General features: G+C 53.6%; 4 protein-coding genes across 4 annotated transcripts; 2 read left to right on the forward strand and 2 right to left on the reverse strand.

The window, feature by feature from the left end:
• Positions 1-1,985: 1,985 nt before the first annotated feature.
• Positions 1,986-4,078, forward strand: GLOTRDRAFT_99486 (uncharacterized protein). Its single transcript, XM_007866531.1, has 9 exons — positions 1,986-2,196; positions 2,406-2,877; positions 2,949-3,025; positions 3,087-3,245; positions 3,358-3,408; positions 3,465-3,480; positions 3,542-3,591; positions 3,677-3,792; positions 3,847-4,078. The coding sequence occupies exons 2-9, from the start codon at positions 2,701-2,703 to the stop codon at positions 3,894-3,896; spliced, it is 696 nt and encodes a 231-aa protein (XP_007864722.1). The 5' UTR covers positions 1,986-2,196; positions 2,406-2,700; the 3' UTR covers positions 3,897-4,078.
• Positions 4,079-4,710: 632 nt separating this feature from the next.
• GLOTRDRAFT_99489 (uncharacterized protein) lies at positions 4,711-5,826 on the forward strand. The gene is made up of 7 exons (XM_007866532.1): positions 4,711-4,952; positions 5,002-5,160; positions 5,224-5,274; positions 5,336-5,351; positions 5,414-5,463; positions 5,518-5,633; positions 5,690-5,826. Exons 1-7 carry the CDS (start codon positions 4,729-4,731, stop codon positions 5,740-5,742), a joined length of 669 nt encoding a protein of 222 aa, XP_007864723.1. The 5' UTR covers positions 4,711-4,728; the 3' UTR covers positions 5,743-5,826.
• Positions 5,827-9,487: 3,661 nt separating this feature from the next.
• On the reverse strand, positions 9,488-11,237 carry GLOTRDRAFT_74580 (uncharacterized protein). The gene is made up of 6 exons (XM_007866533.1): positions 11,119-11,237; positions 10,667-11,068; positions 10,190-10,607; positions 10,025-10,141; positions 9,818-9,971; positions 9,488-9,765 (listed from the first exon to the last, which is right to left on the reverse strand). The coding sequence occupies exons 1-6, from the start codon at positions 11,205-11,207 to the stop codon at positions 9,755-9,757; spliced, it is 1,191 nt and encodes a 396-aa protein (XP_007864724.1). The 5' UTR covers positions 11,208-11,237; the 3' UTR covers positions 9,488-9,754.
• Positions 11,238-12,806: 1,569 nt separating this feature from the next.
• GLOTRDRAFT_37931 (TPT-domain-containing protein) lies at positions 12,807-14,499 on the reverse strand (the record flags this gene model as incomplete). Its single annotated transcript, XM_007865721.1, has 6 exons — positions 12,807-13,063; positions 13,113-13,252; positions 13,308-13,746; positions 13,798-13,886; positions 14,024-14,212; positions 14,288-14,499. 6 exons carry the CDS (start codon positions 14,497-14,499, stop codon positions 12,807-12,809), a joined length of 1,326 nt encoding a protein of 441 aa, XP_007863912.1.
• Positions 14,500-19,657: the final 5,158 nt, after the last annotated feature.

The raw sequence follows: 19,657 nt of genomic DNA on the forward strand, positions 1-19,657 counted from the left end.
AGAGGGAGAGAGCCGTTTATTTTCATAGAATGCATTGAGAACGCTAGGAATACATTTGTGCAAGTCATGCATACAACTATGGTTGAATGCTGAAGTGCTCCAGAGCAGGGAGGAGAGGAAATCGGAGACATGGAAATCCAACTCATCAAAAAGTGCCAGTACGCGCTCGAACTTATCCTGCATAGACATAGTGCACGGCTGTTTCTGTCGCGTACGCCCGGTAACGAAGCGTGTGAGGCTGGACCGGTCGCGTGCGTCCTCACCGGAAAGGTATGTCACTCATAACGGTGGCGTTTGTTTACATGTGTTATCTGCCAGCGGTCGTGGAGGGCTCACAAAAAATAAGGTTCATAGAAGTTTACATAAGCATGTGATACGCGACGTCTAAATCAAGTAGTTGCTCGTGTTTCTCACATGGCGTCCTTTGCCCTAATAATAGTGAGCCCGAAACGATCGCTGGGTAGGAGCGTGGTATAATGGATGCTCGCAGCAGCCTTACGTAGACTCCGATGTCAAATCGGTGACCTCGTGCGCATGTACGAGTACGTAGATTCCGTGGAAAGCCTCACAGCCTTCACTTGCTAGTATGGCAGTCCCGACCACGACGGTAACAGATCAGCACGGAATTCGAGGGCACAGGAACCTACCTGGAGGAACGTCGGCGTGTTCGGTGTTCATGACATCGGCGACTCGACCCTTTTCGAGTCCCGGAATCGTTCAAATGAGTCTTGTCGTCGGTAGGCACGTTCAAACAGGTTCTAGGAATGCCTCGATGTTGTACGGGGAGGCTCGACAGCTTGAGTGGCAGTGTGCTACAGCCTACGGCAAGTACAGCGAAATCCCGTGGCCGAGTATTTGTCATGTCATGTCCGTACGTCTTGAATTATGGAAGAGGAACCCCACATTGTGTCTTCTTGGTCCACGAAAATGGTTGCAGCATCCAACCAGTAAGAGGGACGAGAGAGAGGCTGCGGCGCTCCAGAATCATTGAACAGCAGATACTTGCATCCATGATACTGGAGTAGCGGGCAAATACTGAGATCTACTTGAGGGGTGATCTTCGAGACTAACTGATGGTACGTGTAGGGACAGCCTGAGCATATACCTACCTATCGGCGATAAATAGGTATATGCCATGGATCCGCCACGAGCCGATCATGTCAGCCTTCTCTCTCGCGTTCCGTTCGCAAGCCTCAGGGGAGGATACACTGACTTGATGATCCGAAGACTGCTACGGGAGAAGATCTGCTGCCAGACTGCATGCGCCGTGCTTAGACGGTGAGGGGTTCTGCCGGTGGGCGAGTCCTACATTATTGAGGCTCGTTTGACACGGCTTTGAAGGGACGCGCGGATTTGAAGGGTCAAGCAGCCGACGAACGGTATGCGGTCGTCCGATAGCCCCACGAAAACGGAAGTTGGACTGCCACAGAGACGGGGCAGAAACACGTCGCCGCATAAAGGATTGAGATCGTCGCAAAGACGGGGTGGAAAGCGAGATCCAGAGAAAGCATCGATTCAGATGGTCCCAAGTCGCGCCCGACCAAAGACGTCCAGAGGATATTGAGGAGCCAACCACGATGATAGCGCAGTTCGGCAGTGGTTTGCAGTGGGAGGATAGACAGTATTAGGCACAGATTCGACCACTCCACATCACCCAGCAGCACGTCGATGGATGGGTTCAGCAGAGGTCGACCCATGACGGCGGCGGTCGAGGCTTCGAGGAAGGTCCGCGGTCACTTGCTGGAATGACTGTACTACCTAGAATTACGAGGAGCTGTCGACAGCGGGAGGTCAAGACATCGGCGTAAGGAGGAAGATCTTGCAGCTGTGCTAGCGGGTAAGGTGTCAGAGTTGTGGCAAAATGTGGCTGAAAGCAAGGTTGACATCGCCCGAGTTCCGACGAGCTCCCGAGCCCGGTTCCGAGGATAAATCAGTCCGCCGTGGTCTCCTTCAGCTTACTACGCTCACATTCCTTTCGAGTCTTGCTGGTACACCGCCGACCCGGGAAGCTGACCATGGAAGAGACGAATCACAAGTCGAATGTCGACTTGCTGATCAGAGAATACCAGGCGGTCGCACTCTCCCGAGCCCTCATATATACACGTCCCTGCCCTCTGCCCTTGTCCTCCGTTCTCTCGTCTAATCATACAAGCGTCTCTACTGCTCGAGGCTTCTAGTGCCGGCACCCGGAGGTTCGTAAGTATCTATCCTCGTCGTCCTCGGGGGAGGAAGGCCGCCACGTGCATGCGCGTCCGACTTTCCCTCGTAATTATAACGCACTGAGCTTCGTATCTGTCCTGATATACTCTCTGCTCTGTGATTGATGCTCGCCGGTCTGTGCAGTATAACTGAATCCTGCTACTTACACTCCGGGTCATTGATACGTACTCATGAATACACGACAGGCTCGTACTCGGCCCCGGCCCTGCGAGCACATGCTCTTGCTTCTGAGTCTCACATCTGCGAACGTTTCTGTGCGCTTCGATTTCGCAAACGTCACATCCTGCCAACCGGACGTTCTTGGGTCGCTCCCGCGCGTCCGTCGTGCGATATGGTTTACTTGCTTGCCCAGGCAGAAGCGAGCGTCCTCCGTCGTTCTCATCACATGTGACTTCGATATAAGCCCGTCTTCCCTCGTCGTCGGCCTCGGTTACCCCCTTCCCTCCCCCTCGCTCGTTGTTCCCTATCGCTGTCCTTGCTATGTACACCGCCCTCCTCCCAATCGTCCTCTTCCTCACGCTCGTCCTTCAAACCGCGTCGCGACCCATAGTCTACCAGTGCGTCCCCGTCGAAACGAGCGTCGACTACTTCGACCCGCGCCCCAATGGCGGGGCGATGCTCGACAACGCGGGCGACGGGTACGGCGAGCCACTCAACGTGCGCATCCATTCTCCTCTTTACTTTTTGCGACGGTGGAATGTGCCGAGGCTGAGTGGGTGTCCGTGTAGGTGATCGTGTCGGGGATGAGCTCGCCCGAGGTCCTGACGGAGGACGGGATCGTAAACTTCGCGCGCGCGATCGGGTTGTACGTGTCCCCTCGCCTGCTTGCTATCCTCTCCCCTCCCATCGCCTGACGCGCCCGCCAGCTCGGAAGAGTGCTTCGGCCTGCACGCGGGCGCGCCGCAGACGGCGAACCTGGGCGACGGCAACGGCTGGGTGAACCAGACGATCGAGCTGCGCCAGGACTACGACAACGCGGGCGTCGGGACGTGCTTGGAGACGCTCATCGGCGGGAATCACTTCAGGTGAGTGTATGCGTTCTGCACGGGTTGAAGGGGTGTAAGGACGAGGGGGGGGGGGGCGTGGGTGTGGGTGTGGGCAAGGAAGAGGATGCTGACGTATGATTGGATGCGGCAGGGTATGGAAGCAGAATGGCAGCTTGGCTGACAGCGGGGCACTCTTCCTTGCGTGAGTGCTGTATCACATGCAGCGTTTCCAGGTTTACTCATATTTGGTCCGTCCAGCGTCTCGAAGGAAGAGGTGAATATACCTCGTACACTCCATGCTTGTCGCCGGACGAAACTCACCCTGTGCGCGGTAGCCTTTGTTGGAACATCATACGATCATTCCCGATGGGTACAACATCGGCAGGTGCGTTTGGCTTCATCAGTGCTGACATCCCCGCGTGTTCGGTAATCGGTCACCGTCTTCTCCCGATGCGTAATCTGGTTTCTAGGGATCTGCTCGTCCAGAACGCAGTCGGCCAGACGAGCTACAACGGGGTGACCTACAGCACCGTGGCGCGGAACATCACGGGCCTCCTCGCGCCGGGTGCCGTTGGTGTCAATCACAGTAAGTCGTTTTCCTTTTCTCTCTGATGCTGTGGCTCACGCGGATCGTTTGCAGACATCTCGACAGATGGGATCGTGACCCTGTTGACTGTCACTATTCTATGATTATGATTGATCGAATCGGGCGACTAGGATTTGGTGGAGCATCCGCACGACCATTCACGACACTTACGACTCTAACGATGATCGGTCTCGGTATTTATCGTATTCTGTACGCCCCCGCGCTCTTTGTCATTTGCATTCGTTGCACGCAGATTCGGGTGAAATGCAAAAACAATTGCATTGTGTATTTGTTCTGCGGTCTGATAAGCTTTCCCGTCGCACGGTTATGATTGTGGCTTCGACTCTCACTCTCGCGTCCCGTTACGGCATGCCGGCTGCCACTTCGGACATCCACCTTGTCCTGCGTTCTCATACCGAACGTCTACTGACTTGATCTCGACACTTGCAGCACGGCCGGACTCGAGTTGTCATGCAATATGACGCACGGACGGCATATAGCCCTTCTAGGACCGTACATCTTCCCCGGTTCGGGGATGAAGTGGTATCAGGAAACGTGCGTCGTCCTCTTCTGATGCAGCACACGTCGTAACGCGCTCGTTATAGGGCGAACGGACGTGCCACCGCGTGGACACGGTACCGAGTGACCCTTGCAGGCTATCTTAAATAATGAGAAAATCGGAATGACCTGCGCCCGAGATGCCCGCCGCTTTGTGTCCGGGCTTGCGTGCATATGGCATATGCTCGACGCTTCGATTTCTGCCAACGTGCCTCCCCAGACACCCCCCGCGACTTCCGACGCTCTCACCACCCCGGCCTCCACGACGCTGCCGTCTATTTATGGCGACCGCGCCAGAGGTATAAATCCCGCCGACTGGTCTTTGCAATGCCCCAGTCCCGGCAGAGGCCGTCTGATTAGCATCCACCAGCACCAGCCATGTACTCCGCGCTCGTCCTCGCTATCGCCGCCGGCTGCGCTTCCGCGCTCACCCTGCAGAAGCGCGCCGTGGACTTCTACGCGCCCACGGCGGGCGGCGGGTCCGAGCTCGACAATGCGGGCGACGGGTACGGCGAGCCGCTGAACATCATCATCTCCGGCTTGAGCTCGCCCGCGGTGCTCACTGACGACGGGTTCATGAACTTTGCGCACGCGCTGGGGTAGTGAGTGCTATACGGTAGTCTAGCAAGGCGGGGAGCTGATGCGTTGCAGCTCGGAGGAGTGTCTCGATCTCCATGCGGGCGGCGCGCAGAGCGCAAATCTTGGCGACGGGAATGGGTGGGTGGACCAGCTTATTGAGATCCGCGAGGATTATGGGAGCACGGCGGTTGGTACCTGCCTCGAGAGTCTGGTCGGGGGGAACCATTTCCGGTACGTGTGTGCGGGGGAGGGGCCGCGGTTAGCTCGGAGGGCTCAGTTTCGCTTCCCTTCCAGAGTGTGGCGCCAGAATGGAAGCCTGGCGGATAGCGGGGCGTTATTCCTAGCGTATGTTATTTATGTTGCCTTTGCTCCTCGCCTAGCTCAGAACGGTGCTGTATTCTTCCAGAGTATCGAAGGAAGAGGTAGGCATAGCCATGCGGTGTTCGTCGTCGCGTATGTCTGAGCGGCACTGGGATGTCCATAGGACGTCTTCGAAAGCCACACGATCGTGCCGGACGGGTACGATATCGGGCGGTGAGCGAATTCACCTGTGCATATACCATATATCCGCACCTGACTGGCGCGCAGGAATCTCCTCGCCCAAGCGGCGGTAGGCACGACGAGCTACGGCGGGGTCACGTACAGCACGACCGCGCGGAACGTCACGGGGCTCATCGCGCCCGGCTCGGACGGGGTGAACCACGGTCAGTGATGAGTACTTTCGAGTGTGGGCATTGAGCTTATTATGTGGGGATGGAAGGGATCGCGCAGGATGGCATCGTGACCGTGTTGACGGTGGAGATCGTCTCGTGATGGGGCCCGGCCGGAGGTTTGTGCTTGTATAGCGTTGGTTATGTCGCTGTCGTTGTTTCTGAGGTATATCGACTATGGGTGTGGTCTAGGAGTCTCGAGATCATATCCCTTGGTCTCGGATTGGGCTCGATGAGTGATTTCCCTGGACTCTCGAACCAGCTCTCGGGTCACTTGTTCCCTCCTATGGACGGCTTTGGCGGGGTCTGCAATCCTATTATACACTGCAGCACCAAGTTCAGGATAATCCGGGTTTCTCGTTGATCCATAGTCGGTGGAATCCCAATCGTATTAGGCTCGGCGCTTTGCAGCTCTGGTTGCTCCCATTCTCCGTCGCAGAACAGTCTCAGTACTTTCCTCGCCGTTTTGCATCGATTGCAGACCATAGGTTTGATTGATATTGACCGGCGGGCCAGAACTTTTCATGCGACCTGGGGACGTTGTTGGATGTCCTTTGGAGACTCACAAACGGCATGGGTTCACGCGACGCTGCCCAGGATACGAGCGCGACGCTCTGATCACGATTTCTAGCAGCCTCCGTCTTTCGAAGGACGCCTGGTATGGGCGCCTATATAGCGGTTCTATTTTCGTTGATCCTCATTGTTTATTAATTTTAACTTGAACCGGTATCGAACCTCCATGGGTATTGTCGGGCGTCCTGGTCCTCATGAGTGAGACGCGTCGGTATCACGAGACCTGGGAATTATCATATGATTGGTGGACCGCTCCGTCTTGACTCCATCTGTGGCACCGATGTTCCTTGGATGTTACCCGCCTGACAGTGAAATATTCTGCGGCAAGAACGGTGTGTCTAGTCGATCTCCCGAATGAGCTCCTCGTTAGGTGTCTGTATTTCCTGGCCTACGTCGACCTTCTGGCATGCCGGTCCGTAGACCGCGTGCTCAAGGCGGTCGTGACAGGTCGAGTCTCCTACAATCGAGGTCGCCGAATAGCTCGCGGAATGCAACCTTCCAACGTCCGAGAAGCTGCGGCAGCTGAACGGGTGGCTCTATTTCAATGTGGCAAAGGTCAACCCCGTAGATGTCAAGCATCGCCCTTCCGGCATATACAGCTTCACCGGCGGCGTCTATCTGAATCTGCTTGGGGAGGCGCCACACCTGATGAAGGGCCTGCAGTACATCCGCCCGCCGTTCTTGGGGCTCGCGATACAAGAGCACGACTTGATTGCCGTGGCAACATGGCGAGTAGCACTAGTCTCTTGCACTCATTCGCTGCAGTAGCCTGGCTTGATTCTCGGAGCCTGGCGCTTTGCTTGGATTTCTCTCTTTGGACCGATCCTGACGTGCACTCAACGGCGTACCCTCTCCTCGATATCATGGAGTTCCTGTACACTTCGGAACCACCCACTAACTCTGCCGAGATATGTCCAGGGTAGCACTGCCAGCTCCCCCCGCTGCTCAGCCATCCACGCCCTCTGATTTGAACGTCGCGTGCCAATCTGCCGATATTCATACTTGACGCAGTGGACATAATCAAAGCTGAATTCCTGTCTCTGCGGGCACGGGGATACGATGACCGGACATATAGGATCTGGTGGACTCACCCGAGGCGCAACCTGGATGTGCTGAGTCCAAGAAGGCAGACGACTTTGGGGATTCTTTCGGTAGTGGGATCGAAGATCCGAACATGCTACCAGCTGCTAATCTTCCTCTTCGCTCGGCCAAAACGTCGTTCACTGATTTCGCACCACGGGAGCACGTCTGCTAGTCCTTAGACCGACCTTATGGACAGCGAGCAATTTCCACGCAACCCAGCGGACTCCTCAACCGCCCGTTATTGCTGCGCGCTGGGTACCGCGGCCCTTTTGGCCCAGGGGAGAAGACTGAACGGCTCACATCTAGATCAGGTGGCAGCCTGAATCCGAGAAGGTATGTTTGGCCTCTGCCTAGTTCATAAATGTAGCGCCTCGTCCATGCCGGGATGAGGTATGTGGGGATGCAGTGCGATCCGCGTCGAGGAAGTACGAGCTGATAGAGGACGAAGGATCAGTCACTTCGCAGGCACGGGGCCCTTCGGGCGATCCATCCAGCTGACGCAGTTGCCGTTGCATAAGAGTGCGAAGTAGGGACATAGTGAGGGCACAGCTCAAATCCAACGAGCCGCAGGCAAGTGGACGCAGCTTGATAGGCATTTGATTGACACCGAGCGCTCTGTGGCGTCCGACCTATCAAATAGAACTTCGATGCACAGTCGGCGGCGTCTATGGTCCAGCGCTCTTCATGGAGAAATGCTGAAACATTGCAACGGATCGTGTTATACTCAACGTCGGGGAAGAGTTGAGTGTCCAAAAATAACGTGAATCTGCAGGAGAGCCACGGGTAATGTGGATGAGCTTGTAAGTACCGCTTATTGGTACTGGATGACCTGTTGGCAGTTAACGGTACGTACAGTAAACAAATGGTAGTGCGCTCATGTTCCGAAGATAGATGAATGTGATGCGGGACACTCAGTCTACGTTGGACAGTTCACGATTTCACCTATCAGACAGAGTACATATACGCCCGGTGGCACAGGACAAAAGTGAAACTTGAGCAGGAAGGCAAGTGGTGGACGGAGCATGCGCACTGCCAGCCTTCGCGGGAAGACGAGCTTTGAAGTTCGCGTGGCGCGTGCCTGAGTACGACGCATCCATGATGATCGATGAAGCGTTGGAGGACAAGGAACGAGGAGTCGGACCTGGTAGCGCACAGCCTCTGCTGTGAACCTGACAATGCCATGCCATCGCCACGGGTGGAAACATATTGGACGGGGTGCTAGATGTACGCAGGTCAGACTAGGTCAGACGTCCAGGAAATTCCATGAGCAGTCGTTTCTCGAAACTCGAAGGGGCCGTGCTTTGAGTGCCGTACCTGAGGCCTGATCATTGTTAAAGACCCGGGAGCCCTAAACAAAAAGGAGGGCATTGGAAGGTGCCATCAGTGATTCGTGCCTCCAGTGGTGGGCGCATCGTTAGTCTATCAGGATCAATGGCTGCCTAGGTAAAATCCGAGAGCAGAAAGAAGATTGTTGTTCTCGGTTGCGCAAGTAGGAAGGGGGACGGAACTGAAGCTGCTCCGACGAACAAGGTCGTTACTTTACGACGTACACCATCGCCTATCGGGCTCCGCGGCTTCGCACAAATCGGCGGTGAATGGAAATAAGTAAGGCGCGAGGAAGCGTGCTCTGGGAACGATCTGGCCTCCTCCTGTATATGATCGACATCATGATGGCCATCATCTTTCGTTTTCAGGGCAAGAAGCCTGAAGCGCCTACCTTTGATATCTAGTTCATTATCCAGGAGGCGTGTGGCAACCGTCGAGAGAGGGTGGAGTACTATGAGCCAGACCCTTGTATCCGGATATACCAGGCGCATAGAGTGGACGCCGAGACATGGACCTGGTCCGAAATAAGACACGAACACCTCGGACGCGTGTCAGTGAGAGGTGAACTGCTCTACTCCTTTATGTCAACTCTTACGCCACAATGGTCAGAACGGCTCGAAGGCTCTAGCTCTCGGGAATACCACAGTCCGACATTACTCTATGGCCATGGATCCAGCACTCATACATACTTACGAATTGTCTCGTAATCCCAGAATCACGCTGCCACGCTACATACACAGCATCCCGGAGACAATCGCTAGTGCGATTGGCTATCCCCGAATATTCGTCTATCAGACTAAGCGAGTAAGATCGTGACCGGTAGAGTAGATCTGTGCCCAATATACTTGCCACAGGATTTGTGTGGGTAAATGAAAGCACTATGATATATATTGAACGAATCGCGAGATGGATACACGGGTATTAGGACGACTGTAGACTACGACGGGGGAAAGATACACTTGTCTAGCACTATATATACAAGCAATTAACAGCGAAGAGAGCGACGAGATCATAAATAAGCCGGAATGAAAGTGGACTCCTTCATAAGGAGGGACTCGAGTTCCCCACTTGTCAAGAAGCACGACTTCACGCCCGATTTCTGGTAGGGGACCTTGGTATCAACTTGATACATGTCAAGCCCTGTCTGAGTTAATTGGTTGAGTATCGAAACAACGCAGCCACATTAATAGACGCACAGGCAGCAGAGGTAGAAGATGACGCCGCCATCTGTAACTGCCAGACGCTAGACCACGTCATCTGAAGGCGCTGCTTCTCTCGTTGGCTGGTCGCGAGCATTTCTAAGGTTTGTGCGTCGGATAGCCCAAGGTCTATGGCCATCCGCATTGACATCTTCACAAGACGATAAGTCGAAGAACCAAAGTAGTGGTGGAGAAGATACTCACGTCGGCGTAGTGCACGTATCCCGCAGTCTGTCCTCTTCTGTACTCCGACAACGACAGCAGCATGAGGGCATGGAGGGTATCGAGAGATCCAACGGATAGGATCGACCGGAGGTTACTCTGCAGGCTGGTCAGACATGCTGACGGGTGATGCTACATGACACTTACTTTGGCATTGGCACTGTACTCGTCCGCTACCGCGCGCAGGTCCCTGGAGTGCAGTTGAGGCAAGTTCGAATAGCGAACCGCTAAACTCGCTATGGAGTTCGCGAGGGTCGCTGGGAGGCTCTGCTGGTAAAATCGAGAGAGTACGTCGTTTTTCGAGAGGAACGGGCATTGGCCACCGAAGTTTTCGAAGAACAGAGAAACGAAATGCGGCATCAGGGCGAAGCTGGGGTAAGCAGGGTATGTGGGTTCGAAGAGGTCGACTTCTGAGAGGTTTACATGGAGGTTGACGTTGGCAGGCTGTAAGGGTAATGCGGGTGCTGCGGGCGAATAGCTAGGAGATACGGTGTTTATATCGGCGGGGTAGTTCCAGAGGTTATTAGTGACTTGGCTAGAATAAGATACAGAGGCTGGACGAGGGCTACCGGACACCGGCAGTCAGAATCAACTTCCCATTCGTCAACCATGGTAAACACTCACAGATATTGTTGCTCATGATAATATTCTTTTGGTTCCGACGAGTGACGACCGCTATCCTTCAGAGTCAAGTAGTCCATCGGCGGTGTCGAGGCCGTAGAGCCGGGAGTCCTAGGCGTCGGATCGGAATGACGAGAATAAATTGAGGATGTGGGGCTGTCGTCTATGCGTCCAGGACGTGCATATGGAGATGTTCGACGTTCTCGTTCAAGCTGGGCCGCGGAGGGAGTCGTCGGTCTGCGACTGGTGTTGGAGGGGGAGCCAACACTAGAACCGGCGATGAGACGACTCCGTTCCTGGAAGTATCGCTCCCGGTCGCGGAACTCGCAAGCGCAGTTGCCGGCGGTGCAAGCTTCACATCTGTCGCTAGTGGCACTCTTGACGCAACGGATTTTCTTGATGCGACTAGGGCACTCATCAGTGTTTATTCATGCAAGGATCCCAATCGGTCCTACCAGTTATCGCAAGCGGTGACAAGACGCGGACGCTTCCGGTGCGCCTGCTGCTGCTGGGGTGATTCATGGACGAAACGGAAGTCCTCCATTGTAGTGATAGAATTGATGACAGAGGAAAGAGGTCAAAGAGAGTGATGACGACTTACGCCGCAGTCTGGGTGGCATTATATACATATGATCGAGAATGGGCGGTACAGAAGGCTTCGCGCCATCGCCGTGCAGATCTGGCCCTGCTAGATCTTGAGGTCCTGTAAGCTACCTTCTTCTTGACAAACACAGCCGCAGGGCGGCCACTGGCCGAGAAACCCAGAGCCAGTGTTCGTGCCACGAAAATATCTCGCAGCCTCCGAGCTTCACGGGGCCATTGCGAGGAAGCCAAAAGAGGGATCAGATTCACTGGGTGCTTTCCTTGACGTAATCTTCCCCTGGCGCTCTAACCACACCAGCAGGTTCGACCGGTCAAGTCAGCTGGCCAAGCTGACAAAAGTTGCCCACCTATCACTCAAAAACCTTACCATGACTAGTGTAGGCTTCGGCCGAGCCCTCGACTGAGTAAGACGATTCATCATCCAATACGCGCCAATGCAGCGATACAGAAAGTGGCTCAAGTAGCGCCCGCATTTTGATTGACTAGGTAGGTAGGCGTGGGCGTCTAAAGGAAGTTTGACAGATTTTCGTCGTATCGATATCAAGGCACTGCACAACCAACCCAGAAACGGTGCCACCTTTCCCGAAACATGTGTTAGATGGCTGTTCCAAAGTGCCTATCCTCCAGCCAGCCGCAGACTGTACTCACCGCATCTCTCGAGTAAATTCCGAAATTCTCCAAAGATATCTGAGAGCGCCGAGGAAACGCGTCGCTGATGGCGAGTCAGGGTCAGATTGCCGAAAGGAGCGATGGTATCCGCGAAAAGAACCCGTGTCAAGATAAACATGTGGCTCCCACGTGAAACACGTGGACCCCCTTGACGATCAATCACAGGCAGGCCCAATTACCTTTGTCCCAGCACAACGGTCGACTTGCGTAGAGCGCCTGTACGGCGCCATCAGCCGACATTGCAACAGCGCGGGATTCCCATAAAAGGTGCTCAAATCGACACGGCAGCGGATCAGTCCGCACAGGAGAGAGACATGGCGGAGCATTTCTGACATCCCGGAGCAATCCAACGAGATATCGTAGCGGTCAGCGGTCCCTCGAACATACTCTAGTCGTGATAGCGTCGTTCTCTTACAGGCCGTCGGCAGGCGAAACCAGCCGAGTCCACTCAACCCATTTCACAATGCTTCTGGGGAGAATTCCGAAATGTTCAGACACTTTATTTTAGTCGATATCGACCCTACCCGGCGAATGGCGGACCATGCTAGGCGTGGGCACGACGCCCATCTCCGCCGCTGCTGTCCTCGCCAGCCCATGGGTCGTCGAAGTCAGAGGAGCCACGAAATAGACTACTCGTTATTGTATCTCCCCGATCATTTCTCATGCTGACCCTGTCGTCCCTGTCTGCCTTGAGGATTTTCGAGGAACGTACGCTTCGCAATTCCTCTGCATCCTGTTCATCATCCGAACCAACCGAGAATAGTAGCCGCGAGCTATCGGGCATCGCGTTCGCTTCCTAGAGATTACATTTTAGCTCGTCGCAGGAGGGTTGTTGGCAAAGCATGCCACGGCATGCCACGCAAGATGCGGGTCATCGGGACTGCGGAGCGCAGAATTCCGAATAATTCGGTGGTGCAGTGTTAAGAGAATGACATACCGCAGGATGCTCGTGACTACTTCTGGCAGCGTGATCAGCGCCGTGCAGCATATCTTGGCTAGGGCGCAGAAGACCGACTCGCCCTTCATCGGTTTCTACGTCGTCCTCTTCTATTGGATTGCCGTGCGCATCCACAGGGACGGTGGACTCGATCGATTTCCTATACCTGTGGAAGGTAAACAGAATGATGCCTTTCGCAGATCATTAGAGCAGGACGCTGGGAAACCTGCGGGCGCGTACCGCAGACGGTAATCGCCACGCCGGTGATATTCAAGGGCGTGAGTTCGTCTCCGAATAACCAGGCTGATATCGAGATCGTCGTGACTTCTTTCGCGATGCCGGCTATTGACATAGGGAGCATGCCGGCCCTCTGCAGTATACTGCATGAACAGTTGAGCGGGACGCAAAGCAATTTTTTCCGGCGGCAAGACTCACTAAAATTCACTCAAGACCATGCAGAAGGCCAGTACGCCCGGGAAAATAAGATATAGCACGGTGTAAATCGTCGCTCCCAGTCCGTCAAAGAACGGAGTGGAGAAGACCGGCCACCACTGCTCGATGACCGCACTGACAACCAGCAACGTGATCCCCATGACCGGGGACAACCAAAAGATAGTCGCGGCTGGATTATCCATACCCATTTTCTTGTTCTTTAGCAATATTTGCGTCAGACTCCACCGTAGGCCTCCCAGAGCGCTAGCGGAGATAACGAGCAAGAAGCCGCCCAGAACGAAGTGCGTCTCGGTCGCGACCATGAGGACGACTCCGGCGACGATAAGGAGGATGACACCAATTAAACGCCAGGAAAAGCGCTCGAGCCGGAAGAGAAAGGCGAATATAAGTACAAATATTAGCGAGGATGATTTGCACATAGCTAAGTGGTATGTATGAATAAGTCCGTCAGAGCAGAGTGCATAGGACGTACTGTAAAACGATAATGTCACTGTTTTCAAAGATAAGTTAGAGAATCCGATGTCTAGTCCTGTTGTCATAGCGCATGGTACGGCCTTACGACTGACACAGTGAACATCAGCATTGAAATAGAGGGCGTCATTTGAGATTAAAGAGCATCCCGAGCCGCAGACTGCCCGAACGACGAACCTCCAGAAGCAGTACCTGGAGAGAACATCGAATGAGATGGATCCACGTACCCATAATCTTCCTTGTTGGGGGAGAGAGCGGGCTTAAATCGTTCTGGAAAGAAATGCCGGAGGCAGGCGGCCAGCCCAAATTGAATGAACATGTGGAATGTTGTAACGAACATGGGGTATGGAAAGCCGAAGTGATCAGGAGAGAACATCCATTTATTATAGACAGACAGTAGCGTGGCGAACAAGAACCTGTCAAAGGGTCGTAGTGTAGTGCAATCCATCTCAGTACTTGACCCCTCTATGGAGGACTAGTATAGGACGCACCAAGACCCTATGAAGATCACATTAATGACCGCGTTCCTCCACCACAAGCGTCGCTTTTCCTCCGTGCTGGCAAGATGAACGTCCGCTGCCGTTTGGGAACCAGTCTCAACATTTCCGCTTGCGTGGACGTCGGGTTGCACGTCGTCAGAGTATGAGGATTCGACGCCCGGAGCCAGGGAGTAGCCGTTCTGGGATGCATGAGGTTGTATCATAGGGTCAGCATGAAGAGTAGGGCGTGGGAATGACTACACTTCCGGTAACTACACGAGTGCCTTGTTCTCCGGTATCGTCTCAGTCGCACCTCCTACCTGCAGCCCACCTCGCGATACTCATTTCCCCACAACAGCGATAATATTGTCGTCTTGCACCGAAATCACCGTGCGACATGGTTCCGCGCCCTTCATCATACGAAAACGTCGGATGTTCACCCGCCCAGGCTAACTCTTTCGAGAAATGCATCCGAGGAAAAAGGATGATCTCCGTACCTGAGGATGAATCTTCTACCATCGAAGTCCTGATCATACCGAGTGGTGTTTTGAAGGCGTAGTAACCATCGATTTTGAAACAATCAGAAGTGTATCACCTGGTCCATGAAGCAAGGTCGTCGACGCGACGAGCCTGCAGGAAATCCATTTCATACTTCTTGCTAGGTCTTGTGTTCGTATATGGTCGAAATACTATGGTATGAGCAACTCGTCATCCAATGTCGGAAACTCGCGTGGCACACAGATGCTCACGAATTTTTAGGTACCGTTCCCCACTCTCTTCACCAGACGATGCGGGACTGGCACTATGCCGCAGGAAACAGTACCACGGACTGTCCCTTTACGGTACTTGTCAATGATCAACCGGATTTATCAGGGCTTGGCGCGAGTCGTCACGGAATGGCACTCCCGTGGGTTCCTCGGACTCACCGCGAACTAGTGGCGAAAGGGGTCCCCCGGTTGGGAACATGTAGTACGTTCAAACGGTTTGTTCGGGTATGTCGCTCAACAGTATCGCAACAGTGTCCATCCTGCACGTGGTAATCGCGAAGGGCAGCAGTGCATCTAGCTCAGGGCTGATTTGCACCACCGTATTGGCGACCATGACAGGCAATCTCAATTGTCCAGTGAACAGGTAAATCTCCGGTTTGGTACAAGTTTAGGCCGAAGTGGCCCCGAAAGAGGCGCAATGCTGTTACATTGCGTGCGGCAAGACAAGCTTGTCAGAGCCTCGCATTCGGGTAGCTTCGGGTTGTCTATAGGTGAGTGGTTTGCATCGAAGGGAGGAGATAGCGTAAAGGTCGACTTGTTATGACGGTATTTGCTAACGAGAACAGAGACGCTCTCAGAATACGCGTGTCGAGCGGTATTAGGACGGAACCAAAGCACATCTCGTGTCGAGCACTGTCAGCGGTTTCGACTTCAGAGCCCGAGTACAGTCGAAGTAACCCCAAGCCCATGCGCATCTCTTCTCTTCGGCATCCTAGGGACCAGGCCGCAGGCTCGTCATGGTCACCTCAGTCAGGGACGTTACTCTATGGAATCTCCTCACTCCCTCGAGCTCTCTGCTTACCCGCAGCCATCTGAACATTCCGCCTGCGTCTTTCCAGGACAAGCAGGCAAGTCCACACGAAGTACATAAGCATTCCGGTATATTTGGCCAGATGATCGAGAGCTATTTTAGACTCAACTTAGACTGAGCCCCGAGCCTGGCACGCGCTCGGTGCCAAAGCTGCTTTTAGGAGATACCGACTCGACGAGACTGGGAGCAACCCCGCACCACGAGGATCCGGATCCCTCTATGCGAGCCCATCCATCACTCGGAGTCTGTTGATACTGATATGTGGCACAGTATGCCGTAGGCTCTTGTAGGCTGCTATTCGAGACGACCCCGGAGCTTGCAAGCTCACGAGCTTGGTCTCTCGCCTCTAGCTGCCGGCTCAACAATGTCTTGGTTTCACCACTACATATTGCCCTCTGCTTGGTTGTGCGCCCTCCGGTCCTTGTAAGGCATTTGGCGGCCTTTTCGACCTCCCGAGCTTCCGCTACAAAATCCTGTGCTGCTTCTCCCGCGATCTTTGGCTGACTACACATTGATTACGGAACCCGGCGAGTTCGCTCGTACTGGAGGACTCGGGACGAGTCGAAGAAACCTTCTGCTCAAGTCTCTTTTGTCCCCCTCGAGAGACGAGGGTATCTCCTTGTAGACTCCCACCCCACTCGGGACGTGCCATCCCGCGAAAGCATGAATGGAAGTACCTGAAAATTTGGTGCGCGCTTCGTTCCTTGTGCAGATTCATTTAGACCAATAGCTGTAAGCTCCCTCATGACGCCTGCTTCCATCTGCGCTCGGGTTACATGGGCATCCTAGCAGAGTGTCCGATATCCCGATACCATACTTCTCCGACTGGTACCCTCTTACGACTTAGATAGTACGTTTCTTCTATAGCACGCTGGTATGTGTGATGAAACCGCCAAGCTAGGCCCGCGGGTTCCGAGGGTGGGCTTTTCATAGCGGCTCTGCATCTCTCTAAGTATCAATGGATTCACAAGGTTTGATGGTGATGCTTCCTTCCAAATCCTGACACAGCAATTAAAATGTACCGCGGCTTATCCGGCGCATTAAGCATGTAAGTTCTCGAATTTCACCGAGACCACGAAGCTGACGTGCCAGGGCTGGATCACGTGTATATTGACTATCACTTATTTTGTATCGCAACAATGTGGAATCTAGAAGTGCGATAATGGATCCGTACGTTCTGAGATTTGTCCATATAACTTCTCCTCCGTGATCCGCCTTTCAATGCACCTTGCAACTTGAACTTCCCTGACAAAGCGACAGGATGTGTAATACGTGCTCTGATTGTGTATGAGACCCACTTTTCTACAGCGGCGGGACCCTTGCAGCTGCGAACAGTTACGGCAAATCACTCAGCAAGACATGACGGCGGTCATTGGCAGAGGACTTCCAATATTTTCATACCAATGTTAGCAGTTGACTACGCGTTCTGTTGCTGGTAACGGCTCAAACTTTCCCCGCAGGTTCAGCTCCTTCCGTCCCGGAACCTCCCCAGTGAAAGGCTCATTTCATTTGCTACAGTAAGGCAGGGAAATGCAAGGCTTTAACCATATTGGATTGTACTACAGGCGATCAACATGGCAAGATACCGGGCGAGAAATATTCCCCTGTACCAGTTCATTGCGTTGCGGATCGTCAGTATTATCCATCTCCTCTAAGGAGCGAGGTGAGCGGCTTGGGATAAGCACAATAGCTGGAACTCGCAAGTTGTAAAACGGTACACCTGCCATGTTCCTCAAGCGATGATCTCTGCGGAGCTCGTGATAGGACAGCAATTCGGCTCTCGAGTTGCCGAACAGCCAGCTGAGCCTGGCGATCCTCGAAGCTTTAGTGGACCGTCTCCGGCCATGTCCGTATTGTGGGTGCGTATCTCTTCGCCCGTATACATTCACTGGGTGCAATTCCCATATTGAGCCACTGAGAAAGTGTGAAAGAAACCGGACAAAGGTCAAATTTTGTTCATAGTGTTGCCTTGCAAAACAAATGAAGGCTCAATGAATAGTGCTGAACAAAGAACATATCCTGTGCCACAATCAGATTCTTGCACACTCAAAAGTAGTATTATTCTAGTTCGGTTCACCAATTGTGCAATGGACAATCATGAAAAAAGTTTGACCTTTGACCCGTTAATTTCACAGTTTTCTCCATGCTCAATATGGGTGATGTACCCAGTGATTGTGGCATTCGTCACCCGTTGTTTTCGGCTCACCCGTTGTGTTCGGGCTACATAACTGTAGCTCGCGCTTCTTCCGCATGCCATACCTACGCTGACGAGATCCACTTTACTAGTACTACCTGCATTCAGGAAGATGCCGCGGAATAGATGGCATGTTGCTCGACCTCTGCTTTATCGATCGTTTCGTCTAAGCTTCCGACCCGCGTATCAAGTCTAGCTTCTGAACTATTCTCAATGGGCGCCAGCGTGTCTGTGGACTCGAAGCAATGTCATACAGCCCCCAAATCCGTCGCTCGATGGCGAAGCTCGTCCGTTCCCCGAGCAATTGAAGTGCTTTTGGCGCGTCTCGACAGACCTCTCCGAAAAGGAGGAGTTCATGCTGTGAAAAGAAGGACATTTGCCGAAACACCTGGCCTGCTGAAAACACGCTTCCACTAGGGCGAGCAGATCTTCAAAAGGCTCGGCATCATGACTCCGCTGCGCGATCACGAAGTGGGGGCTGATCATTAAGAGAGCGAGAACGCCCGGTCCTCAGATCCTCCTTGTAGGCGATTTCGCCTCATCCATGGCTTGATACCCTGATACGCCATGCCTTCCAAATCGCGGCGGGCATGTCCAATCTCAACAAGCTCGCCCTTGCCGTAAAATGCGCTGGCCCGGGAGGAAGTAAGGTCACAGACAGTCTCTGAAAATTTTCTCAGTGACGCATGGTAAGAATGTCAGAGCACGACAAGCAAAGTAGGGGAAATTTGTGTATGACACCATTCACCCCTTATCTCGATGGGTCACCTATTCGAAGGCGCCAGGACGCGTATTGGGCGCGGGTCTATCGTCGGCGAAAAGGCCTCCTGTACTGGCAACTAAGGAGACACCAATGACTTTGTCCCTTTCTTTCATTTCCTTGGCCGTCACTGACCGAAATCAGGTTCTCGTCGCAATACCTCAGCCACCGACGGGGCAATCGGCTCGAGGAAGGCCAAGCATTGCGATACGAGATGGCGGGGCCCGAATCCTGTCCCCACCTAGACAGCCCAGGTCCCAGGCCTAATTAGGCTGGCTCATCTGCCCTCCGGTCAAGCCTAACAAGGCTCAGAATTGCTCGCTGAGTGACACCAGCGGTCGTACCGGGGATGGCGGCTGTCTTAGTACAACTAGTATACTATGTATTAGTACTATAATATAGAGTCTTGCTTGAAGCCGCCGCCTCCGTCGTCTGGCGTCGTCGGCGCTTGCCGGTCCTGCCTAATCAGGCAATCGGAGCGCCCCCCGCCGCCCTCCCCGACGTCGTTAGTGACAGCGTGCCACAGCGTCACTGTAGTGGGATAAAATTGTACTATATATTAGCTCGTGTAGCGTACATATAGAGCGACCGAGCGCCGCCGGAGCGACGCGGAATGATATGGTGGTTGTCGCCCGCCACTCTCCTCATCGTTGGTGGCGGCGGGGGGCAGCCTGTCGTATACGGGTCCAGTCAATTTCGATAAAATTCTAGATAAATCATGTTATATTTCTAGAGTACATATAAAACTTAATTACAGAGTATGGTACATCTAAGATGCTATTCTGCGCGGATATACACATGTGTCAGATGTGGCATAGGAGAAAATAAAATATAGATGTTCATAGACGTG

Source organism: Gloeophyllum trabeum, assembly GCF_000344685.1.
Source record: "Gloeophyllum trabeum ATCC 11539 unplaced genomic scaffold GLOTRscaffold_00004, whole genome shotgun sequence".
Classification (NCBI taxonomy): domain Eukaryota; kingdom Fungi; phylum Basidiomycota; class Agaricomycetes; order Gloeophyllales; family Gloeophyllaceae; genus Gloeophyllum; species Gloeophyllum trabeum.